Source organism: Nylanderia fulva, unplaced genomic scaffold (genome assembly GCF_048542155.1).
Source record: "Nylanderia fulva isolate GAGA-0341 unplaced genomic scaffold, ASM4854215v1 Scaffold144, whole genome shotgun sequence".
NCBI classification, from domain to species: domain Eukaryota; kingdom Metazoa; phylum Arthropoda; class Insecta; order Hymenoptera; family Formicidae; genus Nylanderia; species Nylanderia fulva.
Genome location: NW_028189666.1, coordinates 39,379 through 62,129, shown reverse-complemented (window position 1 = coordinate 62,129; position 22,751 = coordinate 39,379). Strand labels below are relative to the sequence as shown.

The 22,751-nt window shown below is 32.1% G+C and overlaps 2 protein-coding genes and 1 pseudogene across 3 annotated transcripts; 1 reads left to right on the top strand and 2 right to left on the bottom strand.

Moving 5' to 3' along the window:
• Positions 1-553: 553 nt before the first annotated feature.
• On the bottom strand, positions 554-5,646 carry LOC114942778 (uncharacterized). The gene is given in 3 exon segments (XM_085480343.1): positions 554-1,828; positions 1,831-5,066; positions 5,142-5,646. Coding segments are annotated over 3 exon segments (4,962 nt in total). The 5' UTR covers positions 5,593-5,646.
• Positions 5,647-12,066: 6,420 nt separating this feature from the next.
• On the top strand, positions 12,067-15,105 carry LOC114937117 (TBC1 domain family member 13-like; annotated as a pseudogene). Its single transcript, XR_014924176.1, has 4 exons — positions 12,067-12,111; positions 12,299-12,449; positions 13,468-13,581; positions 13,754-15,105. The product of XR_014924176.1 is annotated as a TBC1 domain family member 13-like (transcript).
• A 482-nt stretch (positions 15,106-15,587) lies between these two features.
• On the bottom strand, positions 15,588-16,383 carry LOC114940649 (elongator complex protein 3-like). The gene is made up of 3 exons (XM_085480340.1): positions 16,101-16,383; positions 15,821-16,008; positions 15,588-15,737 (listed from the first exon to the last, which is right to left on the bottom strand). Exons 1-3 carry the CDS (start codon positions 16,164-16,166, stop codon positions 15,671-15,673), a joined length of 321 nt encoding a protein of 106 aa, XP_085336466.1. The 5' UTR covers positions 16,167-16,383; the 3' UTR covers positions 15,588-15,670.
• Positions 16,384-22,751: the final 6,368 nt, after the last annotated feature.

Genomic DNA, 22,751 nt, shown 5'->3' with positions numbered 1-22,751 from the left:
TTTCATAGGATTCCACATAGGTTTGCAATGGGTACGATTCTACATGGGTTTGCAACGGTTAATTTTGCCTAGGATTCTACATGGGTTTGCAATGATTAATTTTTCATAGGTAGGATTCTACATGGATTTGCAATGGATAATTTTTGTTAATGGCGTGCCCTTAACTGGTCGCCTTTTTTTACCTTTTTTTTTAAAGGTTAGTTTTTAGAGATTATATCATTCATTTTTGTATATGATAAGCATCTTTAAATAAATAAGCAAAGAACCCGCCACCACCCCCGCCATATTTCAAAATACGACGGTCCTCTTTGCTTATTATAGATCAAAATAACTATCTTGTATTTTAAGTAAAAAATATTTTTTTGCACTTCACGAATAATGCAGAATGTAAAGCGTTGTCATGAAATTGCTAATATATTACGAAACCTTTTTTTATATAGGACTGATCGAAATACAATATTAAATGATTAAATAGTAATAGTCATAAACTTGATATTATAAAAATCTATTTAGGAAGAATTTTATAACTACTTTATTTTATATCGAATTAGTATTATTTATTACCTATTTTTTGTAAAAATATTATATAAACATCTTTAGCACCTTTAGGCCACTGCCTCTTTTTTACTTCTGCATCATCTATTTCGATCCAAATATTAGATAGGCCTTCTCTACATATGCTTACATAATGACCTTCATCGGTGCACGAGCTATCATAAAGTATAGCACTCATCGTCTTGTACAATTGTCCCGCTATTAATACTTTAGTTGTTGGAACAGCACATAAATTAAATTTGTTTTCTGCTTTTATTAATTTACCATCTTGTGCTAAAAATAGTATTAAACGAATAACAATTATTTCTCTTGTTAATGTTACTTCATTTTTAAATATTTGATCAGTTCCAGTACAATATTCACATGATTCGTTGTGTAAGTGAAACCAATGTGAAAATGTAGAATTTAATAATTCATTAAGATTACAACTTTTTTTCTTTAAATTATCAAGGGAAATTGAAATAGCAACATTATTTTCAACAATAGTTTTTGTATTACCACATGTTTTGCATCGCTTGGTAGAAGTTACTTGATGTTGTATCAAATTTGTAATGCAATCATATTTTTCGCAAAGTGCCGTAAGAAAATCGTACGCGTTTCGTCTTATCATACTCGAAAAATATTCTCCTAAACATTGCCGTATTGCATATGTATTTAGATTTCGCATTCCATTTTCATATCGATGCATTAATATACGTAAAACGTCTGTTTTGTCGCAATTAATCAACTGCTGCCTAATAATATTTAAATGTAATAAACATTGCAATACTGTATTTGCATAACATGAAATCTTGTCTGTATTCTGAAAACCACGTATGATCCAAGCAGTGCTTTGAATTCTTTTCTTTGAAACCGTATGTTGAATTTTTCGATCTGAATTTGATTTTTGAACAGAAGTAACTATTTTTGGTAACGCCCATGGAACATCTTTTACTTTACGACAACGTTCTTTTGACACAGCAATCATTTCTGCTTTCGGATTGTATATCTGTTTTAAACGATTATATTCAATAATAGCTTTTTCGTTAGCTATTACTGCTGAAGGATCAAAGTTAATTAAATGCACTCCTTCTAGAGATGTTACTCGCGACAAGGCAACATAAATTTGACCACAACTAAATACAGAGTTGCCAATATCCATAACAACACTTTGCAAACTTAATCCTTGGCTTTTATGAATAGTGATGCCATAACTTAAAGATAATGGAAATTGTTTTCGAATCACATACGCTCTATCCAATACCTGAAATTTAGCCGTTACTCTTTCATATTCTTAATTTCATATTCTAAACCTGATGGTAAAAGAAGTTTAATCTTTTCTACGTCATCAGTAGATGTTTCTCGTACAATTGAAATTACTTTAGCAATTGTACCGTTTACAAGACCCAAACTGGCATCGATGTTACGCCGAATCATAACTTTTGCTCCAATTTTAATTGTAATTTGTTTTGAAAGTCCAGCTGTTCGAGAACTATCATCATCGTTATTTGACAATACTTTTAATACTTTCTTTTTTACATATGATGCACAATCAATCGTATCTTCAGCAATTAATAATATTTCTTTGGAAGTAATGCGACTTAATATTGCATTATTAAGGACATCACACATATTACAAGTAGGAAATAAACAAACAGTGTCCGATGATAAACTGTTAATAAAATCACATAATTCATTTAATCTAGATTCGAAAGAATCAGCTTTGAAAGATATTTTTCTACTCTCTAGAATTTTACAATCAGATTTTGTCACTAAACCAATACGAATTCGCGACAATAATTCACGGTATGAATTATCTCCTTGCTGACGCATATTGATTATCAATTCATTATATTCAAATAATGTAATCCATAAATTAACAGCATTTAAAGAACCAAGATAATTAGCAATTTTTTGATCGGATAAATGTGTAAAGATAAGATCTTCGCGTACAGGAGGCAATTGAAGCAAGTCTCCGAATAAAAGAATATGCTTTCGACCAAACCAACCATCATCGCAATCACTAGTATCAAATATCTCAGACAATCGAAGATGAATATATATTAAAGTCAAATTAGATATCATTGACACTTCATCAATTACGAAAAGAATAACATCTTTAAGATCTGTTCGTAAAACTTTTAATACACAATCAGATAATTGTTTATACTTAGGAGTTTGACCATGTTCAACGGGTAATTGAAGCAATCTATGAACTGTCAAACCATCTATATTAAATGCTGCTATACCAGTAGGTGCCGTTACAGCAGTATCTTTGTTGAGATTTTGTTTTATCCAGCATTTAATAGTCTTGATTAAGAAACTTTTTCCAGTACCACCTTCTCCGCTAACATATAATCGTAATATTGATTTATCGGACTCTACAACATTGGTAACTTTATCAAATACTCGTTTTTGATCCGTATTTAATTTTACTATCATGTCAGATACATCAATTTCTTGAATTGCTCTATCACCAAGATCTTTAAAATCTTGCATTGCTTCACCAGCCTCTATATTTTGAATACCTATTGCATTTTCAGGATCATCCTGAGACTGCTCTTTTTGCAAATCGTCATCTAAGCATTGCTGAACTAACTGTTTTGCAGTTTCAAATGCTTTTTGCAATTCTTCTAATCTTTCATGATATTGCAATGCTTCTACAAGATGCAGTTTTACTTTGTGAAACGATTCGGTATAAGTATCGCATTCATTTTTAAGATCCTCTAATTTTCGCCATGGTTTAAACATAAGCAATAACGCAAAGAAATAATTTTCCGGCTGTGTATTAACATTATATCTAAAATGATTAATAAGATATCCGCGCTGTCGCCGTTTAAGATAACAACCATTATCTATTTTATAATATTCAATAAACTTATTTTTCGGTTTGATCTTTGAGATATCGTACCACTGTGCAAATTCATAAAGAGACGTATTTTCTAATTCGTTTGGTCTATGTGGATAATGATCATCTGTCAAAGATTGATAAAATATATCTGTAGATTCAGGATCAAGAGCTTCAATTTCTTTACGACTTTTTAATTTTCTATATCGTATTTGATTAACATCTAACCATCTGATGGTTGTATCTCGATCAGTTTCATACAAAGGAATACCTAACAATGTATCAGCAGCTTCGAGAGCTCCACATTCTCTATTATTTGTAAATCGCAAAGCAATATTCCAAAGATGACTCGCTAATGATTTGTTTTTGTTATCCTTACTATCAAGAATATTCTCAGATAATTCACTTTTTCCCGCCTTATTCATATATTTAGTAACATACCAGGTTAGCAGCGATGATTTTTCACCAATAAATTGTATATCCATATTACCTTCCCATGCAGTAAGAAGAACAGGATTATAGTCATTTATATTACCTTCATTATCTGTTCGACAAAGATCGTAAAGTCTACTTTTATGTTTCAATTGTTTTCTACCGGCTATCGAAGTTGCCACATCCCTGATATTCAAAGTTTCAGTAACGGGACGAGGAAATCCAAAACGACATCGACGAATAACTTTACGTCCTACTTTTTTAGAACGAAGACAATAATCATTATGTGTATGTCGCTGATGCGTATCAACACGTCTGTACAACAATGGCGAAATATTTTTATCCGGTATTGTGCAGCTTATATGTTGTGAAATAAATTTGGAAACTTCCTCAATAGTAGATTCACTGAAAATTAGTGCATTTTTAATCCAAATTAATAAGTGAAAATGTTGTATACCTCTACCTTGATATTCTCGTCGCCAGAAATAGTGCGTTACTTCTCCAATTGGATGATCTTTAGACCTAATGAAGTCAAGCATTGCCCGAAACTTATTATCGAGAAATCTGGATGTTGATACTGGATCTCTAACAACGAGTGCGCTAACGCTTAAGGAAGCGTCATGCCATTCATTTACTTCACGAATATATTCACTTAAATCTTCCCACAACCACTCACTTGGACTGAGTGTTAAAAACCATGTCGCAGGTCCATAATGCTGCGTCATACAATTTAAATCGTTTCTCGGTTTACACCAATATTGCTCCGTATTTCGAAGTGTGGCAAATATTGTACTCAAATTAGATTCCAACAATTCTTTCGATATTGCGTCTGGGTATTCTGCAGCTGTATAACGAAGTCGCGGATTAGTTACATTCATTTTATGAAAAATTCCACGACTTAATTGACGCATATTTGCATCGTTCAATAAATAAAATACATATTGTAGATTTAATCTATACTGTGGATGTTTAGATGTCAAACGACATTTAATAAATTCATGATCATGAAGTTTAACTTGTCTAATCTCACGTTGTCCATTAATACCAGAAGAATATAAATCTGGAAAACACATTAAATCTAAATGTTGCTCACGATTGTTCAGAGGCAAGTCCTGAATTTTTAACATTTGATATAAAGCTGTCGCAGTTTTATTTGCTTTCTTTTCATATAAGGGATAGATGGTATATTGTTCGTAATAGCCATCGTTTTCAGCATTAGTCACTTGAATCAACATTGCTTTCCGTTGACCTTCTAACGTATCATTTTTTATCTCTTCTATCGGATCATTTAATAATTCAGTCTCATCATCAGCTACTTCTGCATTACCTTCTGTCTCATTTAATAATTCAGTCTCATCATCAGCTACTTCTACATTATCTTCTGTCTCATTTAATAATTCAGTCTCATCATCAGCTACTTCTGCATTATCTTCTGTCTCATCTTCCATTTGAAATTCTGAATTTTTTAATTTTGGTAAACGTAAATCATTGTAATCATTTGGCAATATAATATGAGAATATAAAGTATTGTTGCGCTTTAACCACGTTAAAGCGTCAAATACTTTTTTAACATCAACTATCTCTTCCCAAATAATCTTTGATTTTGTCGGGATACCTCTAACTAATATATATAACTCATGATTAATATTTATTGGATCAGTATTAGAACATAATTTATTCAATGTCTCCTGTAACGGAAGTGGTAAATGAAATGTTCTACCTTTAACTTTTGATACCATTTGTCTTTGAGGCAACTTTTTATTAATAACAGTTCCCATTTTAAGGACAGTTTGAAACGCTTTAGCTCTCTGTATAAGAATTTTTTCGAATGTATTAAGAGATGATATTACTTCAGGCACCTGATTTGTAAAGAGATTATTTAAGACGCAGTATGCAGGCATTAAGCCTTTACGAAATTTGTCTGCACAATAATTACATATATATTGCGCATCAACTTTTTGTTGTTGTACATACGTCATTAAATCTTTCCAAATTTTAACATGTACTTGTGTCTGAAGACTATTGACTTTAGAAACACTTTTTTTATAACACAATCTCTCGCATGATACGCAAACATGTCGTGGTGTGTCCACAGAGCGTTTAGTCAATGCTTTAAATGCTAAACGATATTTAAACATAATATCATCATCACTCAAAATTGTATCAATCCGTTGATGTCTGTACATATCTACTTTCTCCTGTGCAGAAGTCACAATTTCATTCAAAGTATTCATATCAGCATTATTTAAAGCATTATCTAGATTTTCCAACTTTCGATAAAAATATGTAAGTTGATAAATTAAACGCTTCATATATCTTACTTTTGGAAAATGAGGCGATAATAATTGAACTGGAAGAAACATTCCTTCGCAAAGTGTTATATCAATATAACAGCTACGCGTATGACCCAATTTCTCATTTGAAATTTTCATTGTACATTTATGAATATTTTGCATAAGTTTTGGTACATTTTTTAAAATACATGTATTTACGGTTTCGAGAAACTTCTGATAACGATCAATTAAAAGTGGATCGTTAATTTTACAGCTTGCAGTATTACACATCAGTTTTGGTTCATTGTTTAAGGTACATGTATTTATGGTTTTAAGAGACTTCTGAGAACGGTCAATTAAAAGCGGATTGTTAGTTTTACAGTCTGAAATATTACACGACCAAGATTTTTTAGCTTGTTCTGTTGTCAATGGTAATATGTTTACTACTTTTCCTTTTACATTCATTACCAAAGGTTCCAATGGATTTACATCATGATGATATGTAGACTCAATAAAATAATTTTCAGATGAGGCTGTATGTCTAGATTCGCCACATAGCGCAGTTAATTTGTCTTCGATTGTAGAACAATCTGCGACAAGAGTCAAATACACTTCTGATTTCTTTTTAATCAAACTTAACATTTTGTATATATTGCGAATATAATTTTTCCTAATACACATGCACCAACGTACAATTTTTTCGGCTTCCAATCGTTTCTCAATATGACCTTTAATATTGATTTTGTCAATAATATTTTTTATAAATATTTCTGAACAATTACGAAGTTTTATGGTATTCTTCGACCAGAATTGTTTATACTTTTTAGTAATTTTTTTAGCAATATTGCAAGTTTTTATTTCAAATGTAGATTTTGTTTTGATTTTTTGTCTTTTTGTCTGATAATATCGCTTATTATAAAGCCATTTGCGATTAGGATCCAATCTTTTTTGTCTATCTCGTTCATACTCAAAGTTTTTCGAATAACGCATACGCTTTTGTGCGCGTTTATTTTCTAAATCTTGTTCATATTGATATCGATCTTTAATGCGTTCATCTTCTAAGTTCCGTTGATATCGATTACGCTTTTTAGCGCGATTGTCTTCTAAATTTTTTTTATAACGATCACACTGTTTAGCGCGATTGTCTTCTAAATTTTGTTTATAACGATCACACTGTTTAGCGCGATTGTCTTCTAAATTTTGTTTATAACGATCACACTGTTTAGCGCGATTGTATTCTAAATTTTGTTTATAACGATCACACTGTTTAGCGCGATTGTACCTGTTTAGCGCGATTGTATTCTAAATTTTGTTTATAACGATCACACTGTTTAGCGCGATTGTATTCTAAATTTTGTTTATAACGATCACACTGTTTAGCGCGATTGTCTTCTAAATTTTGTTTATAACGATCACACTGTTTAGCGCGATTGTCTTCTAAATTTTGTTTATAACGATCACACTGTTTAGCGCGATTGTATTCTAAATTTTGTTTATAACGATCACACTGTTTAGCGCGATTGTATTCTAAATTTTGTTTATAACGATCACACTGTTTAGCGCGATTGTATTCTAAATTTTGTTTATAACGATCACACTGTTTAGCGCGATTGTATTCTAAATTTTGTTTATAACGATCATACTGCTTAGCGCGATTATCTTTTAAATTTCGTCTATATCGATTGCGCTGTTTAGCGCGATTGTCTTCTATATTTTGTTTATAACGATCGCATCGTTTAGCGCGTCTATCTTCTAAGCTCTGTTTATACAGATCGTGCTGTTCAATGCAATTATTCTCGGAATCTTGCTCATATAAATCATGTTGTGTAGCCTGATTTTTTTCTAAATCTTGTGAATAGCGTGCACGTTTATTTACACAATGATTTTCCAAGTCATGCTGCTTAGTTTCTTCATAAATATCATTATTTGTTTTCATTAAATTCTTTGAATTATTTTCCGTTAATTGTAATTGATTATTACTTAACTCTTTTTCAGGTTGGTAAATATGACGTTGCTCTTCTAACCGATTCAAATATTGTTGTTCCGTCTCACATTGACGTATAGTACGTTTACGAGATGCTTCAATCTCTCTTGCTTTTATTACTGCTAATGGAAGCACCTTTTGAGGAGCATATTGTGGATTTTGTGGAAAATGCTCAATAACATTAGATTCAAAAACCTTAATTAAATGCAAACGCATTAAACTGTGATCATATTTTATTTTTTCGGGTTTAATATTGAATAACAATGAAATTGCAAAGGCTATTGCAAAAACCCCGCAATCGCTACCGTTTGGTTGGTATTGTACAGTAGGAAATTTGACACAATTTTTTTCAAAGTTATATCTTGGAAATAATTTTTTCAAGAATTGTTCATGATGTATGTGCAATTTTTTATTATTTAACGAATCATAAATAAATATGTTTTTTGTGTCGTAATAACTACATACCCAATGTCCATCTGATAAATTTGATGAACTATGTAATATCTGTATATGTTTTTTATTTTCTGGTACAGGTTGAATCGTATCAAGGCATTGGATTCGCCATGTTTCGACAGGTTTATAATCTGAATAAATTTGTAAAAGATTATCAAAATGTTCTATATGTATATCTGTTAACCATTCACCTTGGAGAATTATATTTTTGTCTCTAAGTGATAAAATTCTATTTTTTTTTGCCTTTACAGACATTTTGTATACAATTTTTGTTTGTGCGTAAACTCAAAATTAATTTTTTCTAATTGGGCGCCTCTAGGGCAAGCCAGAATTCAGCGCTGTTGCAGCCGATCTTATTGATTCAGCGCTTATGGCAGCTTTTATATACAGCGCCAGAGCAGCCAATTTTTTATTGAGAGTGAGAGGGGGGAGGGAATTGTGTGTGTGTGTGTGTGTGTGATTAGTTTTTATTGACAGAGTGCGAACCTGTAAAATAAAAAGGTAAATATATAATATAATATAATTTAATTTAATAAATAAAATATGTAATATAATATAATTTCATATAATTTAATTAATATATGTAATATAATTTAATTTAATTTAAAATTAATTATTTACTTTATAACTATATTATCTCCTTTGCTATTTAATAAGGTGTTAATATATCGGATCTGTAAAATAAAGGTTAATAAATTTTAAATGTATACTTAAATATCTGCTATATTGTATAACCACAGACTTCTATATAATATACTAGACCGCGAACCTTTTATATATTTAGCCTTTTGATGAACCTAAGTAGAATTCCTCTAGTAAGAGTTAAGACACCGGGCTATCAATTGCTGATTGGTTATTTCAATTCGCGATATATGTAATAGCTAAGATGAGTAAGAAACTAAACAGAATGGTTGACATAAGATTTGAGACAACAGACACTATTGTACATTACTATTAATGTTATAGGTCAGCCATTCTGCTTAGAACCTATATATTATATAGAAGTCTGTGGCTATAACATAATATCCATATGCAACATAAATTCAACGTAGCAATATAAACCCAGCAAACATGGTATATAAATGTTATATACATGTAAATAATCAAGCATGTTACATGTAACGTATATGTTAGTTGTAATTTCTCATTCATAAATGTAACATTTTTAATATAACATATATTACATTGTAGTTATATTGTAATTATATACCAAATAGCACATTGATGTATCAATGTCAGTGCTATTTGGGATATAATGACAATATAACTACAATGTAATATATGTTATATTAAAAATGTTACATTTATGAGTGGGAAATTACAACTAACATATACGTTACATGTAACATATGCTTGATTACTTACATGTACATAACATTTATATACCGTGTTTGCTGGGAAGGAATCAATGTAGAAGATGCAACATAGATTCAATTCAATATTCAACATTGCAACGTATCAACAACGTTATTTCAACTTTTTGTGCTGTATAGGATACTTACCCATACAGCACACAAACGTTGAATCAATCTGCAATATTGCAATATTGTATCAACATTATAAAATGTAGATTCAGTGTTGAAAATATGTTGCAGAAGTGTCTAATGTCCGCTGAATTGCAATGTCGTGTAGACATTGTTTCAACGTTGTATCAATATAAAAGAATCAATATAGAAGACGAAACAAAGATTCAACGTTGTAGCAATATAAAGGAATCAATGTAAAAGATGCAACATAGATTCAATTCAACTTTTTGTGCTGTATGGATTACATAAGTCTTCAAACTGAGTTCCGTTGTCGTCCTTGGACGGGTTCGGACGTACTGTTGCGCTTTTGCGTCTTAAATCTTTTTTTTTTAAATACGGATGTGTAATAACGTCTGATCTAGCTCAATTACTAAACAGTCACAAGTCACAACTCAATTACACAACTCACAAGCTCTTTAAAAAGATAATCTGGCAGCCTAGTCAGCACTCTCAAAACATTGCTGGCTCTTGCCGTAAAAAGAAGAAGAAAGAAGAAGTCTTCGAACTTTGGTGATCGGCGTAATCGAGTCAAATCCCACAAAATGGCGTCGTATATGTGTGGTGATGTGGTGATGTGCGAGATGCGAGTGTGTAGTGGTGTGTTCGCGTTGTATTTTGCTGTATTTTGATTCGTTCCGCCATTTTGAGGGACTTTATGATGTGAACCAATAAAAAGATGTCTATGACCGATATATTCACAGACGGTTCTCATATTTAAGATCGTCTTAAGACCTCGTTCAATCAATCAAATGGCCGCATAGCATCTCTTGATTGGTTGAACGAGATCTTAAGACGATCTTAAATATAAGAACGGACTATGAATACCGCCCTATGAGAGGTGCTGACTAGGCTGCCGGATTATCTTCTTAAGTCCAAGGGCGGCAACGAACTCGGCGCGAAGCTTGAGGGTGCCATTCTTTGACTATAGAAACATGAACTGCTAGTCCCCGCCTCTTTTACTCTTGGAAAAGATGTAATGGACATTCCTAACCAAACCTAATGCTATTGCTTGATATTGCTCCGTCTCTTGCCCAAAAAGCATCTTCTGTCTTTGTTGCACATCGAATCACGCCAAACTCATCAACCAATCACATCGTTTTAGTTATCATATACAAATTCACCTATAGTTATTTAACGTAATGCCGATACGCTAAATTCAATTTTTCGCGTAAGCCGCCGAAAGTCGCATACGCACATTTGCATAATTTTCGTTTGTGCTGAATGTGTTTCGATGTGTACTGAAAAAATATAAAAATTGTTCTGAGAAATTCTGAAAATAATATTCACCAAGTAAACCTTAAAATTATTTCGTTATATCGTGCAAGCAATGAATTATATCTAATTGTAAATATTTAATGAAATTAAAATCAAAATTAAAATTAGAATATTTTATTTTTAATTAGTTAATCAAAATTAATAATTATTGTTATTATTACTATTGTACAACAGAAAGCCTGCTCTGTTATTGGTTAAGCTAGTTACGCTTTACGCGAAATTTAACGAAATACGCTCCATGTGAATAAGGTACTTTTAAGAGTCAATTTTTCCAACTTCTCGGTAAGTTTTACTTGACAGGTAGCATATTTTTGTCTCTTTTCAGAAGAGTTGAAACAACCGTCCCTAAATGGCATAAATTCTGGCATATTACTAGAATACGCAAAGTACGCAGCAGTACGCGCGCACGCATCTTACGACGCATATGTGAAGGCACCCTTACTATTTATTCCGCGTTTCCGCGTTTCATGTAATGACACTCTTAAGTGTGAGAGTAATTTCGATATCGTTGTACAGTCATAGGTCTCGTGATCTGCGGCCACGTGGCATTCGACCGTTCGGCAAATATTTCAACTTAAGAGTCGTTAAAGTAAAAGTATATATATTTATAATATAGTGTTGAGTGACTTAGACCTTGCACACAATAGGAAAAATATTAATTAAATATTAAACAGGAATGAGAGAGAATATTGTAATTATTCCAGCCAGAAATAATTGGTCGAATCGACGATAGCTGTAAATATGGAGGATTGCAGTACACGAAAAGAAATAGATGATTCGCAAGATGTAAGTATTTTTTTAATATATAATATAACTATAAATTATTTATAATAGACTGTCCGATTCGCATAATAAAGATACACGGTGCCTCGCTTCTTAAAGCAGGAGTCGACTACACCCTAACTAGGCGCGAGACACTACCGTGTCTTTTGATTAATAATTATTATCGAAATTAAAAAGTATTTTTTTGCAGATGGATCATTTATTACTAGAAGTAGACGACTTAATATTAGTCGACGCGCCTAATACGCCGGCATCCGCCAGTAATAAACCTGGGCCTAGTTCTGGGCCTGAACTTAGGTCTGAGCAGCCAGCATTAATGAAAGAGACCCCTGAACCTCAAAGTAGGCCTGGGCCTGGATCTTCTAACACTCAATCTTCTAAACCTAAAAATGCTCCATGTAAGTTAAAGTAAAAGTATATATATTTATAATATAGTGTTGAGTGACTTAGGCCTTGCACACAATAGGAAAAATATTAATTAAATATTAAACAGGAGTGAGAGAGAATAATATTTAATTTAATTTAATAATTTCCTATTGTGCGCAGAGCCTTATTTAGTGGTGCGATTACAGGTTACGACATGTAATATAAAAATATAATACAATTAAAGCTGCGGTGAAGACTGTGTTTTAAATGCTTTGAAACATCATTCTACCTTTGTTCTATATACCATGAGAATAAAGATAGAATAATGTTTCAAAGCATATGTAACACAGTCTTCACCGCAGCTCTAATTGTATTAATATTTTCATATATTACATGTGTAGTACATTCTTAATCGCAGCCTAAGTGCAATTTCTTTTACAAATACCTTTTTTACATGCGTTGCATTTTTTATTATACACTTCAACACCAATATAAGTTTTATTATAAATAATTAATATATCATCTATATAAAAGCAGCAATATACAGTTGTGATTTATTTTATTTCAACATTGCAATCACAGACACAATGAAGAGCATATGAGTAAAATAATTATATTATATATCTCTCCTCGCTTTAGTCTATAAATACTTTTCTCATCTATGAGTGCAACATTGTCTTAGAGAATCTTTACAATAAAACTTGTTTTATACATTCACAAATACAATCAAGTGCAACGTATGTAAAAAAAGTAGCTTCAGTCGTTATTGTGCATTCGAAACGCGTAATAAACATACACGTCGCAGTACCTCGCTTCTATAAAGCAGAAGTCCTAACTAGACGCGAGACACTACCAGTGTCTTAATATGCAATATTGAATTGAATTACATATATATATATATATAGAGAGAGAGAGAGAGAGAATAAGACAATTAATTATTTATTAATTACAGATTTTAGAGCAAGAGGAAAGAGAGCAGGAGTTAGGAGACAGAAACAAAAATTTATGAATTTCCTGTTCAAGTTATCATTTTCCTCTTATTATTGGGGTCCGAGAAGAGGACGAGGAAGAGGTGGAAGAGGAGGTTATCAAAATCAATAGAAAAAGGTATATTTAGAATATAATTATTCAATTAGTTTTTCGAAATTGTATTTAATTTATTGGTTAATTTATTATATATGGTTTTTACAATTATAAATCTAATATTAATATATTAATATAATTATATTTTATATCAATGCAATATATATATATATATATATGTATGTTCTTAACGCAGACGAAATAAACACCGTCAATCTTGGTAAAATATGCTTCCATGGTATACCTGACGAACCTGGTGGTCTGAGGCCTCTGTGTTGGAAGCTACTGCTGAATTATTTGCCACCGAAGAGGTCCAGTTGGCTGGAGACTCTCAAGCGCAAGAGAGAGTTGTATGACACTTTTATTGAAGATCTCATTGTTATGCCGGGAGAATCTAATGCGGATGACAAAGAAAGAGTCGATGTGACGTTACATGATCATCCTCTCAACTTAAATCCGGATAGTAAATGGCAAATATACTTTAAGGATAATGAAGTTCTCCTCCAGATCGATAAAGATGTTAGACGACTATGTCCAGACATATCATTTTTTCAACAAGGCACTGATTATCCATGTCAGAAAATAGTCAATGCTAATGACCAGCAACGTTTACATAATAGAGTTCAACACATTGTACTGATTACGCGCCATTGGCTGAAGGCGGTGAAGCGCATTGGGAAGTTTTAGAGAGAATACTCTTTTTATACGCCAAGGTTAAATCCTGGTCAAGGTTACGTGCAGGATATGAATGAAATAGTCGGACCTATATATCACGCATTTGCTTGTGATCCAGATCCAACATGGAGAAAACACGCCGAAGCAGACACTTTCTTCTGTTTTACCAATCTAATGGCTGAAATACGTGATTTTTTTATAAAGACGTTGGATGAAGCTGAATTTGGAATTAATTCAATGATGAGTAAATTGACAAATCAAGTTAGAGCTAATGATCCTGACGTTTGGCTGCGTCTGCATCAACAAGAATTGTGTCCGCAATATTACAGCTTTAGATGGTTGACGCTTCTTCTTTTGCAAGAATTTCCTCTTCCGGATGTTATAAGGATATGGGATTCCTTGTTTGCTGATGAGAATAGATTCAGTTTCCTTATACATATCTGCTGTGCCATGATTCTATTATTAAGGGACCAGTTGCTGGTTGGCGATTTTGCTACGAATGTTAAACTCCTACAGAATTTTCCATCGATGGACATTCAAATCGTGCTCTCTAAAGCGGCTGCTTTGGCGGGCAAGACTTTATAGTTTTTGTAATGATTATTTTTCTTGATTAAGTCGTAAATGAGCTGCAGTGATTTTTCGGCATGTCGAATATTGTGATCTTTGCCTCTCCTCTTTCTGTGCTGTCCGCGATATACACATAAATTTATACATCATCATAAATGATATATAAAGTGCATATAATTTGTATATTGCTTTGACTCGCATTTATGATTTTGAAAAGACTGAATATAGAGAGACATTGTTGACTTGTACTACTTAATCTACCTATATTCTAACTTTGCGCACAATAAAATTACGATATATAAAGTATGTGCATTTTTTATTAATTCTGCGTTTATGATATTATATTATGATAATATTAATCTAGAAGAGAGGTGCAATCAAAATATCAATTGAGATATAACATAATCATGTATATATAAAGCTTACCGGTAGCTTGATAAAAGATATAATTTGGCATTTATGTTATATGAAATAGTTAACACAACTGTATATATGGCACACGCTCAACGAATATTGATTACAAAAAAGCAGCATTTTTAGTGCCACATGTCAAATTAAAAAAAATAAAAAGATTAGATCATAAACAAGTTTATATTTTATTATTATATAACCAGGATATTCTAGAATTCTAAATCTACAACAAAGACATTAATGTAATTTATATATACAGAGTGCCAAAACTTTGATGTTGAAACTTAGTAGAATCACGTGCATTTACAGTACAGGCACTACACTGCCATAAACATGAAGCTCTCTTACTATAGAAGTTTTTTCTTTTAATTCTGATATACAAGAAATTATAAAATTTATTAATAATTATTAATTACATATTGATACATGTATACATCATATAGTCTACAAAATAAATCTTTCAAGTACATTTCTTTAATCTGAGTAAACCAACTAGAATATCTTGCATAGTATCTTCATATGATATACTAAAAAATATACATATATGTATTATGTATAATCTATCATAAATGTATATATTATGCATATGATTTAATATTGTTATATTTACCTTACTAATGGCACAGGTATATCACGTACGCGATAAACCCGTGTCCACGGTGGTATTAAGGACAGAATACAAGCTATAAGATCGATCAATACACTCGGTGCATAACTTTTGTATCTTCCAGTTTTCAATAACCACGTATGACAAGTGTCGGATACATTTTTAATCCATCTGATCGAAATGCAGGATTTCTACAAATTATAATATTTATATAACAATATATAGAAGTAATAAGAAATAATTAAGTTAATTAATATGTACAAGCTAGAGAACCATTACTTACAATAAATTGATATACATCTCGTTCAAAGTCAACATTTGGTAAATCTGACATCATGTGAGCTATCATCACTTTGAACACTTTAAATATTCTGATGTATTCGTATATTATGTGATATATTTTTTTATATAATATATAATTACATATATGCAGTATCACATGTTTAGTATATCATAAACATATTCTTTTATAAATATATATTTATATAATGATATTTGCAACTTTTTGATATTTATTAAATACTTTTATTATTATGTTACGTTATCATTTTATTTATACTATTTCTTTCATAATAATTTTCTGCAACGCTACCATTGTACTACATCTTTCATAAGTATATAAATTATAAAAAAAGGAATAGTAGGATGGTAGTGTAGCAAGAAAGTAATTATTTTTATGAAAGAAATAGTTTAAAATGATAACGTATCAATATTTATTTTATACCCCGCACGTCAATATTTATTATTTTTTTTTTACATAACCCCGCACGCTACTAATATCGCGGAGCACCACTAACGCCGTCTGTTGTAAAACGTGCGAGATGGACAAAATTACCACTACATGCATCTTGCATGTGTTGTGTACGTGTGATATATGTGTGCGCATGTGTTGTATACGTGTGAATACGTGTAGCACGATACTACTATGTATGCGTGGTCGATGATGATAATGATGATGATAATGATGATAATGATGATAATAATGATGACGGGGACGTTTCTTAATAGAAATTTTTCATATTTCGACTTTGCATTTATATATCTCTGCTTACAAATCACGTAGAGCAGAAATAAAGACACTTTTATTATATAATTCGAACTCAATCTATCGATTAAGTCTAGTATAAACTCGATTGCTTCAGCCATTATTGAGGATTCGAAATATTATAAAGACTCAAATGTCCGACTCGCGTTAAGATACACGGTGTCTCCGCTACGCCCTTAACTGGTCGCGAGACACTACCGTGTCTCTTGATTTAATAGAAATTTTAGGCATATTTCCTTTTTATTTTCTGTAACAGTCTCTAAGTAGTGATCTCTAGTGCAATCGTCCTCCCAGACTGGTGGTCTTGCGCTCCAGAATTAAAACTCTATAAAATAAAAAATATCTTAATTTATATTTAAAGATATTTATTCTAAAGAATATAGAAAATAAGAATGTGTTCATGATGCATTTGTATTTTAGACTTTTATATTTTGAGTCTATGTGCTAACAATAAACTAAATTAATATTTTATTTATATGACAATACATTTTTTATCAAGCAAGAATAGAATTTAAGGAGCCTATTCTGTAACTTTTAACAATGTTGTTATGCATTACTGCACAGATTATGTGTCATGTAATAGCTGTGTAATGATAACAAAACAACATATAAATAAAGGGACATACAGAATAGATGACTTTTGTCAATATTTCTCAATCAACGATGATTTATTTTAAACAGAATCAATATATTATCAAAGCAGAATTACATTTTTGTTTCAAAATAAATTATAATCATTTGTTAAGTATGAAATTATATAACATTAATATATATTATGTTGTTATTATAGATTGTGATTTTATTGATGATGAAAATGTATATATATGATTATAAATTTAACGTATAAGACGGGCAACAAGAGCCAAATCGCGGATGACAATGCGTTATCCTAACAAAACTAAATAATTTTTCGTTAGAATTAAAATACCGGTGCACAAGGCACCAAATTTTTACTTGGACACGGCCAAGATTTTAAATATGAAATAATTTCATATTTTGAGATTTAATTTCAATACCCCTTTAACCCCCCTACGGAAAATAAATAAATGAATGCAAGAGAAAAATATAGATCCGAAAATCGCTGAATCGGGAATCGAACCCGAGACCTTTCGCTTGCCGGGCGACTGCTCTTCCAGCTGAGCTATTCAGATCCTTTCGATTCTATACTTTTCTCTGTTATATATATTAATGTTGGTAAACAAACGCATTTTTTAAGCCAGCGTGTATCAAATATAAAAGTTTTAACAAGGCTCTGTAATATAAATATAAATTTAACGTATAAGACGGGCAACAAGAGCCAAATCGCGGATGACAATGCGTTATCCTAACGAAACTAAATAATTTTTCGTTAGAATTAAAATACCGGTGCACAAGGCACCAAATTTTTACTTGGACACGGCCAAGATTTTAAATATGAAATAATCTCATATTTTGAGATTTAATTTCAATACCCCTTTAACCCCCCTACGGAAAATAAATAAATGAATGCAAGAGAAAAATATAGATCCGAAAATCGCTGAATCGGGAATCGAACCCGAGACCTTTCGCTTGCCGTCTCGAGTTATGTTAGGATACATTAATAAAACTTTTTGATTAATAACATCTTAAGAATCATATAAAATAATTTAAAAATGAACTATAAATACTGTTTATAGGATAAAATATTCTAAGATTTATTACAGACAGAAGAGATATCATGATAAAATCTTACTGCATAATTTACTTACTTTAGATGTGTTATAATTTCATTCTATCTTTGTCGTTCACTGATATTGAAAAATGATAGAATGATACACTATGTCGTATATTGTGTCGTTGCTGGAAAGCATCTATAATTGTAAATTATAAAACAATTGTGGCACGTGTACATTAGCACGTGGCTTTTGTAATATATTTAATTTACTTACTTAATATATTTAATTTACTAATATAATCAATTTACTTACTTTAAAAAACATCAACGTAAGCATCTAGACTCAATAAATTTATCAAAATATTTTTTACCTCCATCTTCAGATAACAAGTATTTAGTTGTCTTACGTTATAGATTAAATTAAGTATAATATAACCTATAATAGACGGAGAGCTGACTACATAGGGTGCGACATGTCTCGGTGCATGAAATATTTTACCTGTAAAAGGTTCGATTGCTGCCAGCAAAGCGGAAGCCCGACCGTCAGAAGGCGCGTGGAAGCTAAGTGTGTGGGCGGACGATCAAACGTGTAAATTTTCCAAATAAAGAAACTATCGATGTGCACGGCTGAAGATTTACATAGATATCGAAGATCATGAAAAAAAGCAGTAAAAAAATTGTCAGAAGGGTAACTGAAAGCTAAAAGGTTATCAAAAGCTGCCAAAAATATCGGAAAATTTACATTTTAAAGAAAACTTTTGACAATTTAAATTTACACTGTTTACGTATGGAGCAAAGTATGTGCAAAGTGTCAGAAGTTAAAGTAGAAGAGATTATGAGAAAGTCGGGTGCGAAGTGCAAGAGCGTATTTCGACGCGCGGCGCAGCACGGATCGCTTTTCTTTTGATTTTCACACTGTACATATTTTAGAGCATTTCTGACAATTTATCTGATTAATTAAGAGAAACTTGAAAAACTATTATCAAAAAGTCAGAAATCAACTCAAAAGATATTAATTTTTATAAGAAAAAAATAAATTTTATTCGTATTATTAAAATAATAAAATAATCAATCGGTTTCATATGTTGTATGTTGTACATTTTCTTCATTTTCCGGATCTTCATCGCTGTCATACTCGGACTCCTCGTCATCAACTGAAAATAAAAAATATTTAAATAAACTAAATAAATCATATATACCATTAAGAGTTGCAAATCAAAAATTACCTTCTGAATCCTGCTTATCCAAAATGACATCTTTTACTGATAGTGGCAACTGTGGGCCTTCAAACCATAGAAATTCATATTTGCTATCAGTTAAGGTCCATTCTGATGTTTCGTGCTTAAATTCAATTGGATCCCATAATGTTGCCTTATTCCACAAGTGTGCAATATAGTGTGCCCTTCTCATTTGCTGTAGAAGCTCGGTGTAGCAAGGTGGCAAGCAAGAAGCGTCAAAGTTTTTCAAATTTGCTTTTAAAAAGGCTTTATCAGTATTTTTGAGGTGTATGAGTGAGGTTTTACATGATTCATATGGAGACTGTGTCCGATCGGAATGGTGTCCGATTGAAACTGTATCCGATTGAGTCTGTCTGATCGGGACTGTTTCCGATCGGGAAATTCCTTTGTGTCCGATTAGTAATGTGCGCAATCGGGACTCACTCACGGAACACTGTTAAAGTAATTTATATTATAAATCAAGGTTAATAAATATTAAAACGACCAACTGGCTACAAATGTAAACTTTATTAGATCGCTACGTTTCGACCACTGTATTCCTCTTTAGGCTACAATAGACAAGTATGAGCATACAAATTAATTAAAAAATAACACATTAAATCTTATGAAATAAAATAAAATAACTTTAAATTTATGTAACACACTATAAATTAACTAATATAATACGAATTTTAAATATATGGAAAATGCTTATCTTAGTAATAAATGTGAGAATTTAATATAGTAAATGAAATAAATAGTCATATTAAAATTCACCTATCTTTAAAAATCAGCCAATTACGTATTAAAATTATATCAAACACACAAAGAATAAGATGAAAAGTAATGTTATAATTAATTATAAAATAATATTAATACCTATTATTTGATGTTAAAATTACTTAATATGAATATGCCACAATGAAAAGATTGCACTTGAGTAGTACTTTAATCCTCATCTTACACTGTGCACGACCCCGCGGTTTAACTTGAACTGATAAACAATCGCAATGCTAAACTGTACATAGGTGTTATAATAACTATAGGTCAAATAGAAAAACAATACATATTTAAGTATCTTATAAAATATTAATAATCGTGTCGTAAATAGCATTCAAATTGTCGGTGTCTCTTTGTAAATTAATAGAATTTTTATGTTTTTTTATATAAATCATTTCAATAATCTCTCTATTTTTAACATTACACTCACTATGTAATATCGACACCGATGTCCAACAAAAATTGTGATTGAGATTAACCCTATGTTTATTGACCGAATGACTGCTCTTATGTTTTTTAACGTCATTATAATGTTCCTTGATTCGCGTTTCTAAGTGGCGTTTGATTTGCCCTATATAACATGCGGGACAATCATTGCATGAAATATTATATACTACGTTCGTTCTTTTATTTGGCAAAAGTTGGTCTTTCCCTTTTTTAATTAACTTATTGAGTTTATTCTGCACTGTATACAAAACATCTATAGCAAACTTGTTCAAATCACGACAAACATCCTCACTCAAACCTTTAATGTACGGAAGAACTATGCACTTGGAAAAATCAAAACATTTTTTATTACTATTCCTTATATAATCATCTCCTAATGAATACAAATATCTCAATCTTTTATTAATAATCGGATTGACCAAGTCATCCGAATAACAATTATTAAATAAAATCTGCTTTACAATGGAAATGTTATTATCATGAAATTGTATATCCGAAAGTAAAATAGCTCTGTCCGTCACATTGATTATTGCATTAACTTTATATTTCATAGGATGGCTAGAAAAATAATTAATAAATCTTCCTGAAAAGATTGATTTCCTGTGCCAATTGGTTATAAGCTTATCGTTCCGTCTAATTACTTTAGTATCTAAAAAACTTATAGAACCGTCAATTTCTAATTCATGAGTAAATTTTAATCGAGGATGGTAGCTATTGAAATAATCCAAAATATCCTTAATACTCCTGGTATAATCACAAAAATATCATCTACAAATCTGCAATAAGTAGAAATCAGAAAAGATAAGGCTTTCAAACAATGAGTCTCCAAATCTTCCATAACTATATCCGCCAGAATGAGCGAAAGAGGAGACCCCATTGGCATGCCAAAAATTTGTTCGTAAAACTCATCATTTAAACAAAAACTTGTAGAATCAATGGTAAATTCTAATGCATATAAAAATTGGTCTAAAGAAAAGGGTATTAGATAAAATCATATTCCATCTATTTTTAATACCCAAGATGACCAAGGATTTCAAAACATTAGTGTATAAAGAGGAAACGTCCAATAATATCAAAACCTTATTCTCATTAATACCCACATTCCTTACATCTCTAGCAAAAGACCAACCACATATGAAGCCGGTTTCATAATTAAATTAGATAGAATTTCATGCATGTAACTCGTAATACTGTAAGTGGGACTCCCCAATGCAGAAACAATCAATTGTGACGGATGTAACGGCGTAGCCGTTACTAACGCCTCGCGGGCCGATCACCCGCCCGCCACTTGAGGCTATGGCGCCTAAGGCGCCCCTAAGCACAAAATCATAACTGATACACGGGTCACCCTACCCCAGGGGCGCCCCACTACAACCCCCAGAAGGCGCCCCACTACGACGCCGGCGTTATCCCCACCACAGCCTCGATGTAGAGTGGGGGAACCGCCGGCAGGGTATATAAGCCGGCTCGACGGATGAGCCGGCACCAGTCCTGTTCCGGACCTCCTAGCCAGGCAACGGGCTTCTCGTTGTTACGCCGGGTTTCCCGGTTTCTGGCCTCCTACCTTTAGTATCGGGCAACGGGTTTCTCGTTGTTACGCCGGGTTTCCCGGTTTCCGGTCTCTTCCTGCTATACACCGGGTGACGGGTTTCTCGTCATTACGCCGGGTTTCCCGGTTTCCGGTCTCTTCCTGCTACACGCCGGGCAACGGGTTTCTCGTTGTTACGCCGGGTTTCCCGGTTTCCGGTCTCTTCCTGCTATACACCGGGTGACGGGTTTCTCGTCATTACGCCGGGTTTCCCGGTTTCCGGT